Source organism: Aulonocara stuartgranti, assembly GCF_965226115.1.
Source record: "Aulonocara stuartgranti genome assembly, chromosome: 23".
In the NCBI taxonomy this organism is placed as follows: Eukaryota; Metazoa; Chordata; class Actinopteri; order Cichliformes; family Cichlidae; genus Aulonocara; species Aulonocara stuartgranti.
Window position 1 is genome coordinate 3,039,305 of NC_138958.1, and position 19,614 is coordinate 3,058,918.

General features: G+C 45.4%; 1 protein-coding gene across 2 annotated transcripts; it reads right to left on the minus strand.

The window, feature by feature from the left end:
- Positions 1-804: 804 nt before the first annotated feature.
- Positions 805-17,548, minus strand: LOC309701134 (vitamin D3 hydroxylase-associated protein-like). 2 transcript variants are annotated; one of them, XM_082525143.1, is made up of 15 exons: positions 17,103-17,545; positions 14,937-15,050; positions 14,629-14,769; positions 14,321-14,454; positions 13,707-13,913; positions 13,582-13,622; positions 11,617-11,741; positions 11,364-11,489; positions 11,165-11,262; positions 10,893-10,992; positions 10,729-10,772; positions 10,594-10,633; positions 10,410-10,518; positions 9,972-10,117; positions 806-2,037 (listed from the first exon to the last, which is right to left on the minus strand). In XM_082525143.1, exons 1-15 carry the CDS (start codon positions 17,349-17,351, stop codon positions 1,915-1,917), a joined length of 1,797 nt encoding a protein of 598 aa, XP_082381269.1. In that variant the 5' UTR covers positions 17,352-17,545; the 3' UTR covers positions 806-1,914. The 2 variants fall into 2 exon arrangements, with proteins under 2 accessions (XP_082381268.1, XP_082381269.1); XM_082525142.1 differs by having other exon boundaries at positions 805-2,037; positions 13,582-13,913; positions 17,103-17,548.
- Positions 17,549-19,614: the final 2,066 nt, after the last annotated feature.

Genomic DNA, 19,614 nt, shown 5'->3' on the forward strand with positions numbered 1-19,614 from the left:
GTTATTGAATCTGTGGAAGCTCTGCGATAGCCACCACACGAAGTAACGAATAACAAGCCTATTTAAATCCCAGTAACGAGTAACGCCTTCCTGGTTTTGGCATAATAACTAGTTACCGTGCTCGTTACCACAATAATAACGTAGTTACTGTAACGCGTTACTTAATAACGCATTAGTCCCAACACTGCTCACCACATATCCAAACCAACATCATGACCAGCAGCTTTACAGCTGTGGCTCCAGCAAACAACAGCTGATACTAGTAATTAATATTAAATAAATTCTAACAACAGCTGATCAAGCTTAAACGTGCTGCTGTTGTTTAGTGCGACCTCTTTCTGGTGCAAAGTGGGCCAGCCTGGTTCTGCCGGAGGTTTCTTCCTGTTAAAAGGGAGTTTTCCTTCCCACTGTCGCCAAAGTGCTTGCTCACAGGGGGTCATATGATTGTTGGGTTTTTCTCTGTATCTACTGTACAATATAAAGCACCTCGAGGTGACTGTTGTTGTGATTTGGAGCTATATAAATAAAATTGAATTGAAAATTGAATTGAATTGAAAAATGTTTATAGAGGTCATACTTTTATCAAGGGGTATACATTTGTCATGACTGACTTGAGTAGCTGAGTAAGTTAAAGGGTTGCTAGATCAAGACTAGCAACCCTAAAACGGAGAAACCTTTATTATCTAGCGTGCATCAAGACTTAAAACATGGAGCAGTTGAGTCAGTTTTAATTCTCACATGTTTAAACTGCCTTGCTCACTACTGCTCAGGTTACCTGTTGGGAAGTTTTGAACAAAAAGCCTGTCTTCTAAAAGCTATATGGAAGTTCTGGAAGTTTTTTTTTCAATAATATCAATAATACATGAGTTCAAAATACAGTCGTGGAATGTGGAAGCTGCTCTCTTCTGTTGTTTTTTTGGCTACATTATTACATGCTGTAAATTCAATTCCAAAAAATTGAAAAAGTTCTACATTTTGTTTGTACATTTTTTTTTTACTGAAGCTCACTTGATAATTACAACAAAGTGACAACAAAGCCCAAAACTCGTGACAACCAATCCTATATAAGGGTTTCAATCATCAACAATGCATGCAAGTGAAACAGTGTGACAACCAACCCCAGTCAACCCTACTGGCAGTGCAGAGGATGCTCAACCCTTTGACACATTTAAATAGCATTTATGGGGAAAACTCAAGTGATAGGTTTGTAGCTTGAACCTATTCGCTGGAACGTTGAGGACAATATAATTACACAGCAAGCAAGACACGAAGTAGGCAAAGTTCTTCATGTTTCTCGTGCACGGGAGAGAACCGGACAAACGCCGTTCCTTCGCTTGACCCCAGTTGCTCTCGTCCGTTCTCCCGTAACACTACTCTTTTATTGAGGTTACATGAATATGCATAGGTTCATGAACATATGACGTCTACATACACACAAAGAGTACCTTGCCTTTGTGTGTGTGTGTGTGTGTGTGTGTGTGTGTGTGTGTGTGTGTGTGTGTGTGTGTGATCTGTGTGAGGTCAAGATGTGACCCTGTGAAGACTCCCCAAAGCTGGTGCCAGGAGTCTAGCGGGTCCATCTGAACAAAAGGCTCTTATACTTAATGAGATATACGTGTGTTTGCCATATATCAACAAGAGAAGATACGACCTCTCCTAGGAGGTGTGTGATCTTATGCCAGAACACTCTGTAGAGGAGTGAACGCACTCCCCTCTTCATGCTACACAGAGTTGTTACAGACCTCCTAGGATGAGACATTCTTTCAATCTACAAATGATTATACACCTCTAAGCATATATGGTTAAATATTTCTAAGCATAATTGGCAATCAACAATACAAAACCTAACATCAAGTTAACGTGTCTCCTCTGAAGTCTGCAGTCTTTCATGTGAGACTCAGAATGAAAGCAGCTTTACTTCTTGCTCTGTTTGACCAGTTGTTCCACTTCCTTCATGAGGCGCAGGCAGAGTTCATCCTGCCACGGCAGAGCAACACACTGGACCGCCACAGGCAGACCCTCGCCTCCAGTCACTGCCTGAACACAAAAAAAACCACACCTGTCACTTAACGCTCAGCAGCTGAACATACCACAGTCTTTTGCCTTCACCTACTGACAAACTGTGGAATTTCAGATACAGATTATGTATAAGTGCAAGGACAGAAGACCTGCAAAAAGACTAAGATTGTCATGGTCCGCGGCCCGGCGTCTGAGGTGCTGATGGGATGCCCACTCCCGTGGGCGTGGCCACTGACTCCACACCTGCATCCCATCCCAGGCGATCACCAGGTGGACCATTTAATCCTGCCCAGCCTGCTGCTCCACGCCAGTCCGTAGTCGTCCTTCAGCGATCACAGCTCGGCGTGTTTGAGCCACCAGCCTGTCCACCTGCCTGTCCGGAATTTGGATCACAATCAGCCCCAGCCCCCTCGCCCTTTCTGGAGTTCCTCCCCACGGACCCTCACCCCTCCCTCCGGTTCCCTTGGCCCCGCTATCATCCCTCCCACGGTCCCGCTCTCGGCGTTTCCTGCGCGATTCTTCTCCCGGTCCCTCGGTTTCTCTGGTTCCGTGCGTTCTCTCCCTTCTACTCTCCCGGGACACTCTCAGTTATAATAAAGTTTATTTTTTCTCTCGTACCGCTGTGTGTGTGTTCTGCTCCTGGGTCCAGCTTGTGTGTGTTGAACTTCGGTTCTTGACAGTACGGACTGGCCAGTATGGACCCAGCAGAACCACTCCGTTCCGCCATTAATAAGCAGGGCGCTATTCTCGGTCGCCACGACCAGCAGCTTCAATCGCTCCAGGACCGCTACCAAGAGCTCAGTGACACTCGGGAACAGCTGCGAACCAAGCCGCCTGATCCCGTGCCCCACGGCGTTTCGCCTCCGCCTTTGGAGCCCTTCCACGGGGAGTTAGACCTGTGTGGGGGGTTCCTTTTTCAATGCTCCCTGTTCTTCAGCCGCACGCCACACGCCTTCCCCACGGATGCAGCTAAAATCTCCTATTTTGTGGGTTTATTACGGGGACGTGCTTTAACGTGGGCTGAGGCCTATTTAACATCTCACTCCATTCGTGATTGCGATTACGATGATTTCCTGGAGGAGTTCCGGGCTACGTTCTCCCCTCCGGTCTCGGAAGATGACGCCACACAGAAGTTGCTGGGGCTCCGTCAGGGGCGGCGCAGTATCGCGGAGTACCTAGTCGAGTTTCGTACCAGAGCGGTCGCCGTGGGTTGGCCCGATTCAGCTCTCCGTGGGGTTTTTTTACGGTCACTAACCGACCAGATGAAGGACCAACTAGCTTTTCACGAAGAGACTAAATCCTTCGAAGAATTGGCTTCCCTCGCCCGTAGGATCGATAGACGCCTGCGGGAGAGGGATGCCGAGCGGCGGCTTAAACCTATGGGCTCCGTATTGCGCCCCGGGATCAGTGTTTCTCCGCCCACGCCCACGGCTGCGTGTGCGCGCTCTCCGTCGCCTCCCCCGCCCGAACCCATGCAGATCGGACGCTCTCGGCTTTCTCCGGAGGAGAGGGAACGCCGATTTCGGGCTGGAGAATGCCTGTACTGTGGGAGGCCCGGTCACCGCATCGCTGTCTGCCCGGTCCGCCCAAACGACCCGGCCCACCGGTAAGTCCGGGGATACGGGTGGGCAGCACGTTAAGCACTACTAGACCCCGATTATTACTGTCCGTTACCCTCGTAACTAATAACCAGACCTTTACATGCTCCGCGCTGGTAGACTCCGGGGCGGAACAGAATCTTATGGATGAGAGACTGGCTAAGAAATTAGCTGTGTCCCTCACGCCACTCGAGCCGCCCATCCCTGCATCCACGTTGAATAATCAAGTGTTTGCTTTTATCACCCACCAAACTGCACCTGTACAGTTAGTCACATCAGGGAATCACCAGGAGCAGCTTTCCTTTTTCACTTTTCCCGCTCCTGACACCCCGCTTATCTTAGGTTACCCCTGGCTACAGAAACATAACCCTCGCATCGATTGGGCCGGAAAGAGGATCGCGAGCTGGAGTGTGTTCTGTCTGGCGAACTGTTTGGGGTCGGCCGTTCCCTCCGCCTCAACGAAACGAAATTCAACCCCGCCACCCGCACCGGACCTCTCTTCCGTGCCCCCCGAATATCACGATCTTCAGCAGGTGTTCAGTAAGGACGAGGCGCTCTTACTACCTCCTCACCGTCCTTATGACTGTGCCATTGATTTACTCCCGGGAGCTTCGCTGCCCTCTAGCAGACTGTATAACCTGTCTCGCCCCGAAAGAGAAACCATGGAGAATTACATCCAAGAGTCGCTAGCGGCAGGACGAATCAGGCCGTCGTCCTCCCCTGTCGCTGCGGGTTTTTTCTTTGTGGGAAAGAAGGACGGGACGCTTCGCCCCTGCATCGATTACCGGGGTCTTAACGACATCACCATCAAGAATAAATATCCCCTCCCACTAATTAATTCTATTTTTGACTCACTCCAGGAAGCCACAGTCTTCACCAAGCTGGATCTGCGGAACGCCTATCACCTGGTTCGAATACGTGAGGGTGATGAGTGGAAGACCGCCTTCAACACCCCACTGGGGCATTTCGAATATCTGGTGATGCCGTTTGGACTAACCAACGCCCCGGCGGTTTTTCAAGCTCTAGTCAACGACGTGTTACGGGACTTCCTAAATGTGTTTGTTTTCGTATACCTAGATGACATTCTGATCTTTTCCAAAACACCCGAAGAACATCACATCCATGTGAGAAGCGTACTACAACGGCTGCTCGAAAACAGGTTGTACGTCAAGGCGGAAAAATGTGAGTTCCACGTTTCATCCATCTCCTTCTTGGGCTACATTCTAGCAGGTGGGCAGGTGAAGACCGACCCGGTGAAAGTCAAGGCAGTGTTGGAATGGCCGGTTCCGGAGTCACGGAAGAAGCTTCAGAGCTTCCTGGGGTTTGCGAACTTTTACCGCCGCTTCATCCGGAACTACAGCCAGGTGGCAGCGCCGCTCACCCAGCTCACCTCACCCAAAGTGCCCTTCACCTGGTCCCCTGAAGCCCACGCAGCCTTCGCTAAGTTAAAACGGTTATTCACTTCCACACCCATCCTAACCCACCCAGACGCTGCTAAGCAGTTTGTTGTAGAAGTTGACGCGTCTGATGCGGGAGTGGGAGCGGTTCTCTCCCAGCGGTCTGGGCCTCTGAATAAGCTCCGGCCATGCGCCTTCTTCTCACGCCGACTCACCCCCGCAGAGAAGAATTATGACATCGGCGACAGGGAACTGCTAGCCGTTAAACTCGCTTTAGAGGAATGGCGCCACTGGCTGGAGGGGGCCGCTCAGCCCTTCCTCATCTGGACAGACCATAAGAACCTCCTGTACCTGAGAACCGCCAAGAGGTTGAATCCACGCCAAGCTCGCTGGTCCCTATTCTTCGCCCGCTTCAACTTCACGCTCTCCTATCGTCCAGGATCGCGGAACACCAAGCCCGATGCGCTCTCCCGTCAGTACTCCTCCGACAGCGAAGCGACTCCCTCTGCCACCATCCTACCCGCCACCTGCGTGGTGGGCGCCCTCACCTGGGAGATAGAGGAGACCATTCGCCGAGCTCTCCCGGGAGACCCCGATCCAGGGACCGGACCACCCGGACGGCGCTTCGTTCCTGCTGCCGCCCGTGGAGCTGTCATCCACTGGATCCACACAGCACGATTCACGTGCCACCCAGGCGTGAACAGAACGACGCACCTCCTCAAGAAACATTTTTGGTGGAAAACGCTAATAAGGGACGTGAGGGACTATGTGTCTGCCTGTGCCGTCTGCGCCCGTAATAAGTCATCCACCCAGCGCCCCGCAGGCCAGCTCCACCCGCTCACTACACCCCACCGGCCCTGGTCTCACATCTCCCTCGACTTTGTTACCGGTCTCCCTGCCTCGTCCGGAAAGCGTGTCATTCTCACCGTTGTAGATCGGTTTTCCAAGGCCGCTCACTTCATCCCACTAGCCAAGCTGCCCTCAGCCGCTGAGACTGCCCAGTCGTTGGTTGCTAATGTGTTCAGGCTCCACGGAATCCCCTTGGAAATTGTCTCCGATCGAGGTCCCCAGTTCACCTCACAGGTGTGGAAGACCTTCTGTTCCGCTCTCGGCGCCAAGGTTAACCTAAGCTCCGGCTTCCACCCGCAATCCAACGGACAGACTGAACGTCTCAATCAAGAACTGGAGACTATGCTACGGTGCGTGGCCAGTCAAAACCCCTCCTCTTGGGTTACCTACCTGCCCTGGGTGGAGTACGCCCACAACACTCTAACCTCGTCCTCCACCGGTCTATCACCTTTCGAGGCGTCTCTCGGATATCAGCCTCCGCTCTTCCCTGAAGAGGACTTGACTCTCTCCGTCCCGTCGGCTCCACACCACCTTCGGCGCTGCCAACGTGTATGGCGCAGCGTTCGCAGCGCCCTCCTGCGTGCGAAGGAACGGCATGCGCACTACGCCGATCGTCGCCGCGCCCCAGCCCCTGACTACCAGCCGGGACAGAAGGTTTGGTTGGCTGCTGGGAACATCCCACTCCGGGGCACGTCCCGCAAACTAGCTCCCCGTTTCATCGGGCCATACGAGGTGGGCCGAGTCGTCAACCCAGTGGCGGTCAGGCTTCGGCTTCCAGCCTCCCGGCGTGTGCACCCCACGTTCCATGTGTCTCAGCTTAAACCAGTCCGCCTCAGCCCCCTGTGCCCTCCTTCCGCGCCCCCTCCTCCCGCCCGGCTCATCGGCGGCCATCCGGCCTATGCGGTCCGGCGTATCCTGGATGCGCGCCGGCGCGGGCGCGGCTGGCAGTATCTCGTGGATTGGGAGGGGTACGGCCCCGAGGACCGCCTCTGGGTCCCGCGCTCCTTCGTTCTGGACCCTCGCCTCATCTCTGCTTTCCATGCTTCTCTCCGCAGGCGGGGTCCCGGCCTATCGCCTGGGGGCGACTCTTGAGGGGGGGGTACTGTCATGGTCCGCGGCCCGGCGTCTGAGGTGCTGATGGGATGCCCACTCCCGTGGGCGTGGCCACTGACTCCACACCTGCATCCCATCCCAGGCGATCACCAGGTGGACCATTTAATCCTGCCCAGCCTGCTGCTCCACGCCAGTCCGTAGTCGTCCTTCAGCGATCACAGCTCGGCGTGTTTGAGCCACCAGCCTGTCCACCTGCCTGTCCGGAATTTGGATCACAATCAGCCCCAGCCCCCTCGCCCTTTCTGGAGTTCCTCCCCACGGACCCTCACCCCTCCCTCCGGTTCCCTTGGCCCCGCTATCATCCCTCCCACGGTCCCGCTCTCGGCGTTTCCTGCGCGATTCTTCTCCCGGTCCCTCGGTTTCTCTGGTTCCGTGCGTTCTCTCCCTTCTACTCTCCCGGGACACTCTCAGTTATAATAAAGTTTATTTTTTCTCTCGTACCGCTGTGTGTGTGTTCTGCTCCTGGGTCCAGCTTGTGTGTGTTGAACTTCGGTTCTTGACAAAGATGAGACAATAAATGACAGAACCACAAGGAAATGATACAAAACACTGACAAATTTTGGAGTCACAATAGTCTGATCTGGTTCAGTTCTTGGTTCTGTGTAGGATGGATCAAATTGGGCAATGACCTTTCCGAAAGCACTGGAGGGTTGCCCATTATTGGACATTCTTTATGAGATGAGATGAGATGAGATGAGATAGCCTTTATTTGTCAGTTGCAGTTACCCACAACCGAGATTCAGATTCAGAAGACTTTATTTATCCCCAAGGGGAGATTAAGAGACTGACTTTGCCGACCGTACATACAATAGACAAACATCACATTGGGGAGACAGGTCAGGCTGGGTAGCTGGCCGGTCAGCTACACGAGCAGCGACCCGGGACCGAACAATGGAAAAATGCACAACATCAGGAAAGACAAGGAGAAAAAAGAACTCCCCCAAGACTGAGCTCCAACAGGGGGATCAGTTTGAGAACAGAAAAAAAACACCTCAGCGCATAGTACATGAAAAACTCTTAATACACCATAGAAACACATGACAAGCAACAGGGATGGATAAAAGGTGAGAGACAGCCACTGTAGACAGCGCATCCAGGCCTGCAGCATATGCGCTGGTTCCCTGTGATCCACCGTCTGCATTGGGAGGGGATAAGCATTGAAGGCATTTGGAAGGGGAGCGGGGATGAATGTATATCTGTGTATGTCCAGAGTTCAGCTGAGAGAGTATCCTTTGCCCTGCCAGGCTAAGTAAACAGTCTTCCAGCCAACCCAAGTGGCCTTGCGTAGGATAGGGGAGGAAGAGTCTAAACACCATCCGTTATCCGGGAGAATTTGTTTTGTTCAGCTCCAGCCTTGAGACCACAGCTGTTGCCGAAATGGTAGCTACATGAAATGATGGTGTTTTTTTCCTTTAGTGCGAACAACTTACGTGAATTTCAAAGCCGTTCTAGCAGTCCGACACTGGTCTCTCAATCTCCCGTTGGAGAGCCGTGAGCTCAAAGAGCAAATTCTGAGAACTCAAGACCGCCGTGAGCTGTTATTCAATTTTCGCTCATATATATATATATATATATATATATATATATATATATATATATATATATATATATATAGATATATATATATATATATATATATATATATATAGATATATATAAAATTGGCAAAATGGAGAATGGCTGATTTTGAAAAACAAAAACTATTTAGTACTTTATATTCTTTCTTTTATATTTCCAGAGGTCTAAATTGCAGTAACAAACCCTTTTTAATCTTCACAGAGGTGTAATAGGAACATGACTCTGACGGCCGTGTCTACAACAGCACAATTGAAATAATCTGCTAATATTCATTCATTTATCATATTCATATAAATCAGATACAGAGTAAGACTGTCCACTTCAACCTTACTTTCACATTTAAGTTACTTTGCAGCCCTCCTGTAGGCCCCTCACATGCAGGAGGTGGAATGTAATGTATGAAACTTATGGGCAGTGGTTACAGTCTTGCTGCCTGTATGTTAGAGTTCTCACTGACTGGTTGAGACGGTTGGTACCCTCACTTGACTGATGTAGTTAAACAACTCCTGCATGACTCATTTCAATCTCATCTCTGCTTTTGACAGATGATGTGCTCCTGTTGGCTTTATCAGGTTGTGGTATCCAGCTCTAACTGGAGCGGTGGGTATAAGAATTTGCACTTCCAAGTCTGAGACTGTGGTCTTCAGCCAGAAAAGGACGGAGTGCCTACTTTGAGTCAGGGAGGAGTATGGTCATGAGCTTTGGGTTGTGACCGAAAGTTCAAGATCGCAGATCCAAGCCTTCTCCAAAGGATTACTGGACTCTCCCTTAGAAGTAGTGTGAGGTGTTCAGCCATCCAAGAGAAGCCAGAGTAGATCTGTCACTTCTCTACATTGAAAGGAGCCGGTTGAGGTGGTTCGGGCATCTGATTAGGATGCCTTCTGGACACCTTCAGGGTGAGGTATTCCAAGCATGTGCTACATTGGAGACATGATATCTCTCATCTAGCCATAATAAATTATCTATAGTTTAAGCTTTACATCTGTGTCTCCCAGAAGATTATTTCTGCAGGAAAACCTGCTGTCACAGTAGCTTAAACTACACTATGTGTTCAATTAGTCATCCCTCACTGGCATGTGTTACTTTCCTCTTTCTTTTTCTCTTTTTTGAGTAATGACACCAACTTTGATACACCTCAAACAGGCAGAAACATTTGACCTCACACAATGCAATTAATTTGCATGAGTGTAATGTCTTTGATACGCTGCTTAGAAATGGTGGTTCTCAAAGTGGAGCCAATGAGAACCCAATGAGGTCAGAGAACTGATTTGCAATTGGAATCGCTAAATTCTTATCTATTCCCATCCCTACTTGGTAATCTGTATGTTTTTAATCACATCTTTGTGTAGCATTCCAAATAAACTGACGAGTGACTATGTTTTCAATCAGTCTTATCTCACTGGTACATGTTGCCTACCTCTTTGAAGAGTTTGTCCCACATGTCCTGATAACAGCCCTTATAGTGCTTGAGTTCCTCCTCATCCTTTGCGGTCACTGTGGAAACAGTGACTACACCCGCAGGAAAGTTAAGGAGATTGTAGACAACTGTGTAACTAATAGCAGCTGAAATAACAGAAAATATAAATATATTATTATGTAGAATATTTATTAATATTCAATATAATAATTAATATTGAAATTTATTTGTCCAGGCTGTCAGGCTGCTCTTGCCAAAGTAATGTTAAAAAAAGCAGTTACAATCAAAGAGTCAAAGTTGTGCTGTGATTCAATGCAAAATCACAAAAAATAATCCATTCTCTAACAGGGAGTTTATCAGCAAGTGTTTTGTGGCTGAAATTGGACAAACTGTGATAAACAGAACACTATGTTGTCACTTGTACTGAGTGTATCATACTTGGAATTTTGCTACAGTAAAACAAGTTGTAGGCTGGTCCAATCACAGGGCACAGCAGTACATCGATGTTGCAGTTCCTCCAATGTGCTATTGTCTCTTGAATGTAGTCCTAAAGAAAACACAGGAAATCTCAATTTCATCTTCAGATTTTCATACGTGACCATGCATCATCAGCTGACAGTACCTCAACAGCAGCATGTTGCTTCCACAGCTCAGGAACAGATCTAAAAATGAAGCATATCATTCCTAGAACATGTATAATATGAAAATCTAACAAAGGATGAAGTACAAATAAAACATTTCAAGAATACTTTCTCACCGAACTCCACAAAGAGCCCTCATGTTGGCAGAGACACGAGGAGACTGCAGATAGATAGATAGGTATGCATTATTCTGCTAAATCACTCAATCCGGTGATTTAAATAAACAGACCATCTATTTGACTATTTTTGTATGCGTCTGTCACAGAATTGGAGGGCTTACCTTAGATTTGAGCAGAAATGAATGGATTGTCTTATACCACTTAGGAAGACGGTAACGATGAAACTGTCCCTTCAGACAAGGGTCCTCGGGTCCCCCCTTCCTAAAAAGAAAGGGCTCATTAGCACATAAGAAAAAAGCCTATTTTGAGATACTTAACTAATTAATGGAATAGTTTCAAAACCAGTCAACACCATCGTGTGCTCAAGAAGACAATGGCAGCATCTCTAGGTATTAAAAACCTATTAACTAAACTGTTAAAAGAAAAAACTCACAGTTTGGTTAACAGGCTGGTACCTCCATCTGCTAAATAACCCTTTACCATTAGTTCAGGGAAAATTTCATCCATCTTCAGTGGATGGTAAGGGACCAACTAGAGAAACAAAAGCCAACATTAAAAAACATGACTTGAAAATGATTGTTATATGTTTTTGTTTTTGTTTTTGTGTGTGTGTGTGTGTGGTGACGTCTTACTGTGTGTCCTGCTTGCTCTAACAGAGCTTTCACCTCTCTAACGCCTCGGGCCATGCTTGGAGATGGATGCATGTAGCCATCGTTTTCCAAACAACCAATCCTTAGAGGTTTGGTGGTTCTGTATCTCTAAGAGGGAATCACTTTTTGTTTTTAATGCTCACATGAAATGAGACCATTTATGCATATATATGCACAGGCAATTACAACAAAGGATTATCAACAAGTGACATGAATCCCACAGTACAAGACACACCTCCATGTTAAAAGGTAATGGTGGAACAGTGGGGTCCAAAGAAAACATGTGGTCACAAAGAAGTGCCTGCATGCACAGAGCCAGGCTGTCCACATCTCTTGCCATGGGTCCAGGTGAAGATAGCACTAGTTTAACATGAAACAAGAAGCAGTAAACAAAATTCCCTGACTGTTTTTTCCCAGGACTGTCTATCAGTATCCCAATTTTGACTCTGTATATATGTAGTAGGGGTGCAACGATATTCGTATCGATATTGAACCGTTCGATACAGTGCTTTCGGTTCGGTACGCATATGTATCGAACAATACAAAATTTGTAATTTATTTTATCAGCTTTCCTTCTGACGATGCTGTCTGTGTTGAGCGCTCAGTGAATCTGCGTTCGACTACTCCGCCTAGGCTGCACTTTTGAGCGCAGATCCACTGAGCGCTCAACACAGACAGCATCATCAGAAGGAAGAGCGCAGGGCAAGCTAGCGAGACAGAAGTTAAGCTCTCCTTGCAACATGGCAAATTGAACCTCCCCCACCCTCATTCAGATCTGGCCTTTGGAACTATTTTGGTTTTCATGTGACGTATGACCCTGAAGGTAAGCGAGTCATGGACTAAAGTAAAACAGTATGTTGGATGTGCCACGCAATGCTCAATTACATGGCTGGGAACTAGTGCGTTAGCGCAGTTAGCTCGTTAACGTGTTGGCCGTCTAGCCCCATGCAGGGGTAGCTCGTTAACGGAGATTTGCAGTGTTGTGGCGTTAAGGTCATTTCAACGAGATTAACCTGACAGCACTAGTGGGAACACAACGAATATGACTGCACATTTACACCGACATCATCCTAGTGCAAAGACAAGTGGAAGCAGACAAAAACAACAAGCGCGTATGCTACAAACTTTAACCGAGTCATTTAGACAGCCGTTAGCACATGATTCTCCTTATGGGGACCTGATATGTTTAATATGCTGCTGAGAATATAGCCCAGAAGAAGCGTATAGTATAGCTTTTACTTTGGAAAGAGCCATTTCTCTGTAATAAAACTCTCTTTTCCAAAGATGAGTGATTCCTCAATCAGATACAGGGCTCGCAATATCGCTAGCCCGACGTCCCGGGGCTAGCGATTTTTCCAGTCGGGCTACCAAAATCTATCTCTGCCCTGCCCGTCGGGCTATTGTAGGAAGGAAAAATATATGTCAATGCTTTTGCATTCTTTCAGAAATGTAGCTGGGTAATTATGTCATTGGCATCGGTGAGCCACTGTCAATATGTGACATTGAAATCGTGTTTGAATTTGCGCTTGTTTTTTTGCTTTCACTTTGCAATCGCGCAAACTGTGTATAGAGAGCGACAGCACTGATTGGTGAGTGACGATAATTTGTGCACCAATTCCTCTGACATCGTCTTATCAATCGTTAGCTTACTACGCAAACATGACAAGTGAAATCTCCCGCAGCTTAAACATGTGAGAGGTTGATCGCGCAGAGAATCGCTGAGCGTTATGTGAGTGCCTGTGTAAGAGCAGCAGGATATATATTTCAGTTCTGCTGAGCCAAATAAGACAGGTCAGGGTGAAGAAGTGACAGCCAAAGAAAAGCTTACCACAAAACGGAGAAGTTATGACAAATCAGACTATAAGGCAAAAAGAAAGTGCAGCTTTATGGTTTCATGGACAAAATAATTTCTGTGGCTGTGATATGATGAGCTAAATAACCAGGGCTGCACATAAGTGGTCTGCAGGTGCGCATTCGCTGTCAAAATAAAAAACACGCACAAGGGTTAGGGTTAGCGTTAAATTTAAAAACTGTACTTTTGAGTTAAAATATATATTTATAATTTTAATAAATGACAAATTAAAAAGGCATGAACATTTTTTTTGTATCGAAAAAATATCGAACCGTGACACCAAAGTATCGAACCGAACCGTGAATTTTGTGTATCGTTGCACCCCTACTAAGTAGATATGTCACTTACCTGACTTTTGCCCTCTATAAGTTGGACAAACTCCCTGTGAACTAATCATTACACAAAAGGTGAGATAAAAGTTTTTTTCAGCAATGTATAATAATTTTCCAGGAAACTGACTGAATGAGACCCACCTGAGCCGACCCGCTGTTGGTTTGAAACCACAGATTCCACAGAAGGATGCAGGAATACGGATACTGCCACCTAGATCAGTGCCTATACCAAGCAGGGAGCCCCCTCCCCCGATGAGAGCCCCCTCCCCACCAGTTGAACCTCCAGAGGTCTTCTGGGGGTTATGAGGGTTCACAGTCTGCCCGTAAATAGGATTACTGCAGTCACAGCTGAATTTGAACAGACAAGAAGGTGAGAAGTCTTTGCATGTTATGCACATGTGGAATAGCAAACACAACTGACTGAGTTTTAACCACATCAGACATAAAAGGCAGATGGGGTATTGTCATCACCCCTCCAGATGGGCAGAGTGGATACCCAAGTTTGTGAATGTGATAACTCCAGAATTAAGTGAGGTGACATAGGAATTTCGAATTGGTGTATCTTCTAAAAATCTTGGATGACTTTGAATCTCAATGACTTCGCCCTTAAGGTCATAGGTCAGCTTTTCTAAAAATTACCCGGATTTTCAAATTTATGCCATAGGTGCATCTAGGAGGCTGACGGGCAGAAATGGCAGACACCGGTATTTTTAAATTGGCTCTAGATTTATGTCAATCACCGATAAAAGATTTACCTCAAAAGACCTTGAGGCAAGTTGGTTTTCACAAAGGGAATAGCTCCTTGTTTCTTCAGGACTTGAACGAGCACACTGTCCTTTTCAGCGGGCTGGTCCAGGTTAATGATCACACCACAAGAACAGTCATGATTCTTGTGTTGTGAAAAAAAAGAGAAAGAAAGAAGAAAAAAGATGATAATTGTGCTTCAAAGATGTGAATAATAATGCTTGGGAATGCTATAAGTTAGACATAACATAGAAATTAGTTAGAAATACTGACCAGAAGGCCTGCAATTGATATTTGCATTATTTAACCTTTGTAATACCTTAAATGCAAGATTTTCTTTAATGCTAACTGGAACTCCGTACAAGAGACCATCCTTGTTGGAGCCAACAGTTGTCAGCTGGTCCAAACTCTCCAGCAAAATTTCAGTGCAGCAGTTCAGCTTTTTGTTTACAGCCAGAGTCTGTTGAAAGGAAACAAGCACAGACAGTTTGAGATTAACTTATCTACCTTGAAGGGACCTTGATCTTTGTAATCACTCTGTAAAATATTTAACTCTTGTCGGAAACATTGAACCTTTTGGTGTATTTGAGCTATTATGAAAGATTTGTGTCATGTTGGATACTGAACCTTTTCCATGTAAGAGTAAAGCACATCCTCGGGGGTAAGTGAGCCTTCCTTTAGCTGCTGTGTCAGCTCAGACAGGGAGAGTGTCAGGATGAAAGCAGAGTCGGTTGTCGGATGCTAGAAGACACAGACCCACACAGAATCATTATGTCATTAAAAAAGCTGCAGCAAACAAATAAAAGCATATGAATGTAGAGATTTTCCACTTCTTTACAAACTCTGTCAAACGTGACAATGACAATTCACAGTGCTTAAATGGTGTCAATGGAAAATTGTATTTAGTAGTCAGTATAATCTTTTAGTGATATAAGTTTGCATATGGTAGAATACTGCATGTAGTTATTTGTATTAGGAAATATTTAACCATGTATGCTTAGAGGCATATAATTAATTGTGTAGTGACAGGATGTGTGATCTCTAACAGGCTGCAGGCTTGGTGTGCACTCCAGGAATGCACCCCCACGTCCTGGGAGCATGAGAGTTCGTACCTTGTTTTATCGTTTTACGGTAGGATTAACGTAGCTATGTCTGTTTTAGTTTAAGTGCTTTAACTGCTGGACTTCCTCACCGTGTTATCTAGGGTGAACCATCTAGGGTGGGGGAGACTACCGTCTTTGTGACCAAGGATGTACCTTTTGTGCTTTCATGTTATATGACCCTTTGATCAGCAACACACACACACACACACACACACACACACACACACACACACACACACACACACACACACACACTGAAGTATAAAATAAAGACCGGGGCAGTTTCTCAGCGCGAGTCTCAGTTTGGAGGCTGCCCTTGCTAGCAAGAAGTTCTGTGTGTTTCTCTTCTCTGAGTCTTTACTGAAGAAGTGTTTTAGAACATTTTCCCTAACAAATGGTCTCCACAATTACCAGATTTAAATCTGACAGAGCACCCTTAGGATGTGGTGGAACAGGAGATTTACATCACTGATGTGCAATCAACAAATCAACTGCAACTGGTAATGCTATTGTGTCAATATGGACCAAAATCAAACAAACGACCTAGAATAGCTGCATATTATTGGTGTGCTTTTAACTTTTATTTTAATGCTCATGTTTAAAAGCCCTCCTGCCAGCATGGCAGGTAATGGCCCATTGAAGTTGCCCGTATATGACTTACTTTTGTAACGATTTTGAAATGCTCTAAATAGAAAAAATCCTGTTTCCACAGGATAATTTCACCTTAGATCAACAGTATACAACCTCACGATGTTACCATATCAATTTCAATTACTTTGGAAAGTAAAATCAGACTGACTTGATATTGACATGGTATCACTGTGGGGCTTTATACTGTAAATACAGAGTGAAATTATCCTGTGGAAACAAGAATTTTTCTTTTTAGAGCATTTTGAAATCGTTAGAAGAGTAAGTCAAATATGGGCAATTTCAGATTTCTGTGGTTGGATAGTGTTGATATAAAATGCAACTAGTCTTTGTAAATATGACTTTTGCTTTTAACTCATTCACTGCCAGGGTTTTTGAGCATTTTTACTCATTTTTGAAGAGCCACAGAAAACTGTGTGTTATGATCATATAAACGCTGAACCTACCAAAATGAAGAACAGACTCATTTTCTACCATTTTCCATTCTTTAGTAATCAGCTGTAGAAGAGAGGTGGGTTCCACCAAAAATGCCTGTTTTGACCACAAAAAGGGAGAAAACGAGCTTTTTGTGAAAAATACATTTCACGCAGTCTGATGTTCACTGACAAGCTGCCCGAGGTTGTATTCTAGCCCCTCCCATTGAAAAACGTAATTGACGTCTATAGACGTCAATGGCAGTCAACGTAAGTTTTTCAATTGACGTCTATAGACGTCAATGGCAGTGAATGAGTTAAGAGCATTCTGAAGTCATTGAAAGAGAAGTTCAAAAATGAAAATTCACAGGGCTTTTACTTTGAAATCCAAAAGGAGATGGCTTTAATATTGACATGTTATTTTGAAATCAGGTTTCAACATCTTTTGCCATAATACTTTGAATACACAGGGAATGTAAAACAAAGTGGAGGCTGGCTTGACTGCAATGCTTGAATTGGAGGCTGGCTTGACACCAGTGCCAGGTCTGAACTAAAAGCACATAATTTGTTTTGATTTCTATCTAAAGAAAAAGTTAAACATTTCAGTGTTTAAAGCTCTGAACTCTCACCGACTGTTTGTACCGGAGCACCGCCTGCTCTGCCCGCTGCAAGCTCTCATCTCTCCTGTTTCTGGCTCTCTTGATCTTTTCCTCTGCCTGTCGGAGGCTGTTGATCTTTTTCACCCGCACAACCAGGTATCCCACAATGCAGGCAACACCAGTGAGCAGAGCCGCTGTCCAGTTGTCCATCTTCACTCTCTTAATAAATGGTTCAGTGTTCTGCGTGGTTTTCGTCTTTGTCCTGGGGCTGTAAATCATTGGCGGAGCGGGTAGGGAGGCTTACTGGGCTTAAGCCCGGGTTGTTTCAGAAGCCCAGGGTCTTTTGGAATCTAGTTTATTTCACAGTTAGATGCCTGACTGACAACTGTATAAAAAACGACACAATATTTGAGGCACATAGCGCGCCGACTGAGCACAGCACTTACGCACGTGAGCGAGGGGGGAGAAGCTGCTGCCTGCGAGTTTTCTGTAGAAGTGCAGACAGAGGAGAGCTCAAGTTTGACCAGGTACCAAAGCAAATCATTCCTACTGTACAAATAATGTAAATATGACGGTGTATCACAAAAGATTGATATCAAACTGATCACTTGACCCATATTACGTTACTTGCTCTTCGAGTGAATCAACAAATGGCGAAATGAAAAGCCGAACAACAACAATGCTGTTTTTTTCAGTCTTAGCTTACATGTATGTTTATTTCATATTTTCAGTTGTTACCCTCCACGGCTAAATAAAGCACTCTAAATCGGTTTCAGTTATGTACTGATGACCACAACAATGGACATAAGGGGCTTCTTTCAAAGAAATAACTCAGGTAGATGTTATTTTATATATTATGCTTTGTATGTTGTTCAGTATATTTCTATGCAAAACAAGAGGAATTTCAATACACAGCAGTCTATTCACTGTTTAAACCAGATATTTACACTTTAGGGGGAAAAAAAAACATAAAACATTTTTTTTACTGTTGAACATCAATTTAGTAATTTTTTTTGTTTTAGATAAATAAATATTGAAATATTTTTTGAATTAGTTAAATGTCAGAGTAAAGAGAGAGAGAGAGAGATGTCTATTTTTTAGCACTTTCATCAACCTTCCTTTCATATCAAACATCCTTGAAAGAGTAGTTGTCAAACAGCTAACAGATCATCTGCAGAGGTTTATTTGAAGAGTTTCAGTCAGGTTTCAGAGCTCATCACAGCACAGAATCAGCTTTAGTGAAGGTTACAAATGATCTTCTTATGGCCTCTGACAGTGGACTCATCTCTGTGCTTGTCCTGCTAGACCTCAGTGCAGCGTTCGATACTGTCGACCATAATATCCTATTAGAGCGATTAGAACATGCTGTAGGTATTACAGGTACTGTGCTGCAGTGGTTTGTATCATATCTATCTAATAGACTCCAGTTTGTGCATGTAAATGGAGAGTCCTCTTCACACACTGAGGTTAATTATGGAGTTCCACAGGGTTCAGTGCTAGGACCAATTCTGTTTACATTATACATGCTTCCCTTAGGCAGCATCATTAGAAGACATAGCATACATTTACACTGCTATGCAGATGACACCCAGCTCTATCTGTCCATGAAGCCAGATGACACACACCAATTAGTTAAACTGCAGGAATGTCTTAAAGACATAAAGACCTGGATGGCTGCTAACTTTCTGCTTCTTAATTCAGATCAAACTGAGGTTATTGTACTCGGCCCTGAAAATCTTGGAAATATGGTATCTAAGCAGATTCTTACTCTGGATGGCATTACCTTGGCCTCCAGTAACACTGTGAGGAACCTTGGAGTCATTTTTGACCAGGACATGTCCTTCAACACACATATTAAACAAATATGTAAGACTGCTTTCTTCCATTTGCGCAACATCTCTAAAGTTAGAAATATCCTGTCTCAGAGTGACGCTGAAAAACTAGTTCATGCATTTATTACTTCCAGGCTGGACGACTGTAATTCATTATTATCAGGATGTCCAAAAAAACTCACTGAAAAGTCTTCAGCTGATCCAAAATGCTGCAGCAAGAGTCCTGAGAGGGACTAGAAAGAGAGAGCATATTTCTCCTGTTTTGGCTTCCCTTCATTGGCTTCCTGTTAAATCCAGAATTGAAATCAAAATCCTGCTCCTCACATACAAGGTCTTAAATAATCAGGCCCCATCTTATCTTAATGACCTTGTAGTACCATATCACCCTATTAGAGCACTTCGCTCTCGCTCTGCAGGCCTACTTGTTGTTCCTAGAGTATTTAAAAGTAGAATGGGAGGCAGAGCCTTCAGTTTTCAGGCCCCTCTTCTGTGGAACCACCTTCCAGTTTGGATTCAGGAGACAGACACTATCTCTACTTTCAAGATTAGGCTTCAAACTTTCCTTTTTGCTAAAGCATATAGTTAGGGCTGGACCAGGTGACCCTGAATCCTCCCTTAGTTATGCTGCAATAGATGTAGGCTGCCGGGGGATTCCCATGATGCATTGAGTTTTTCCTTTCCAGTCACCTTTCTCACTCACTATGTATTAA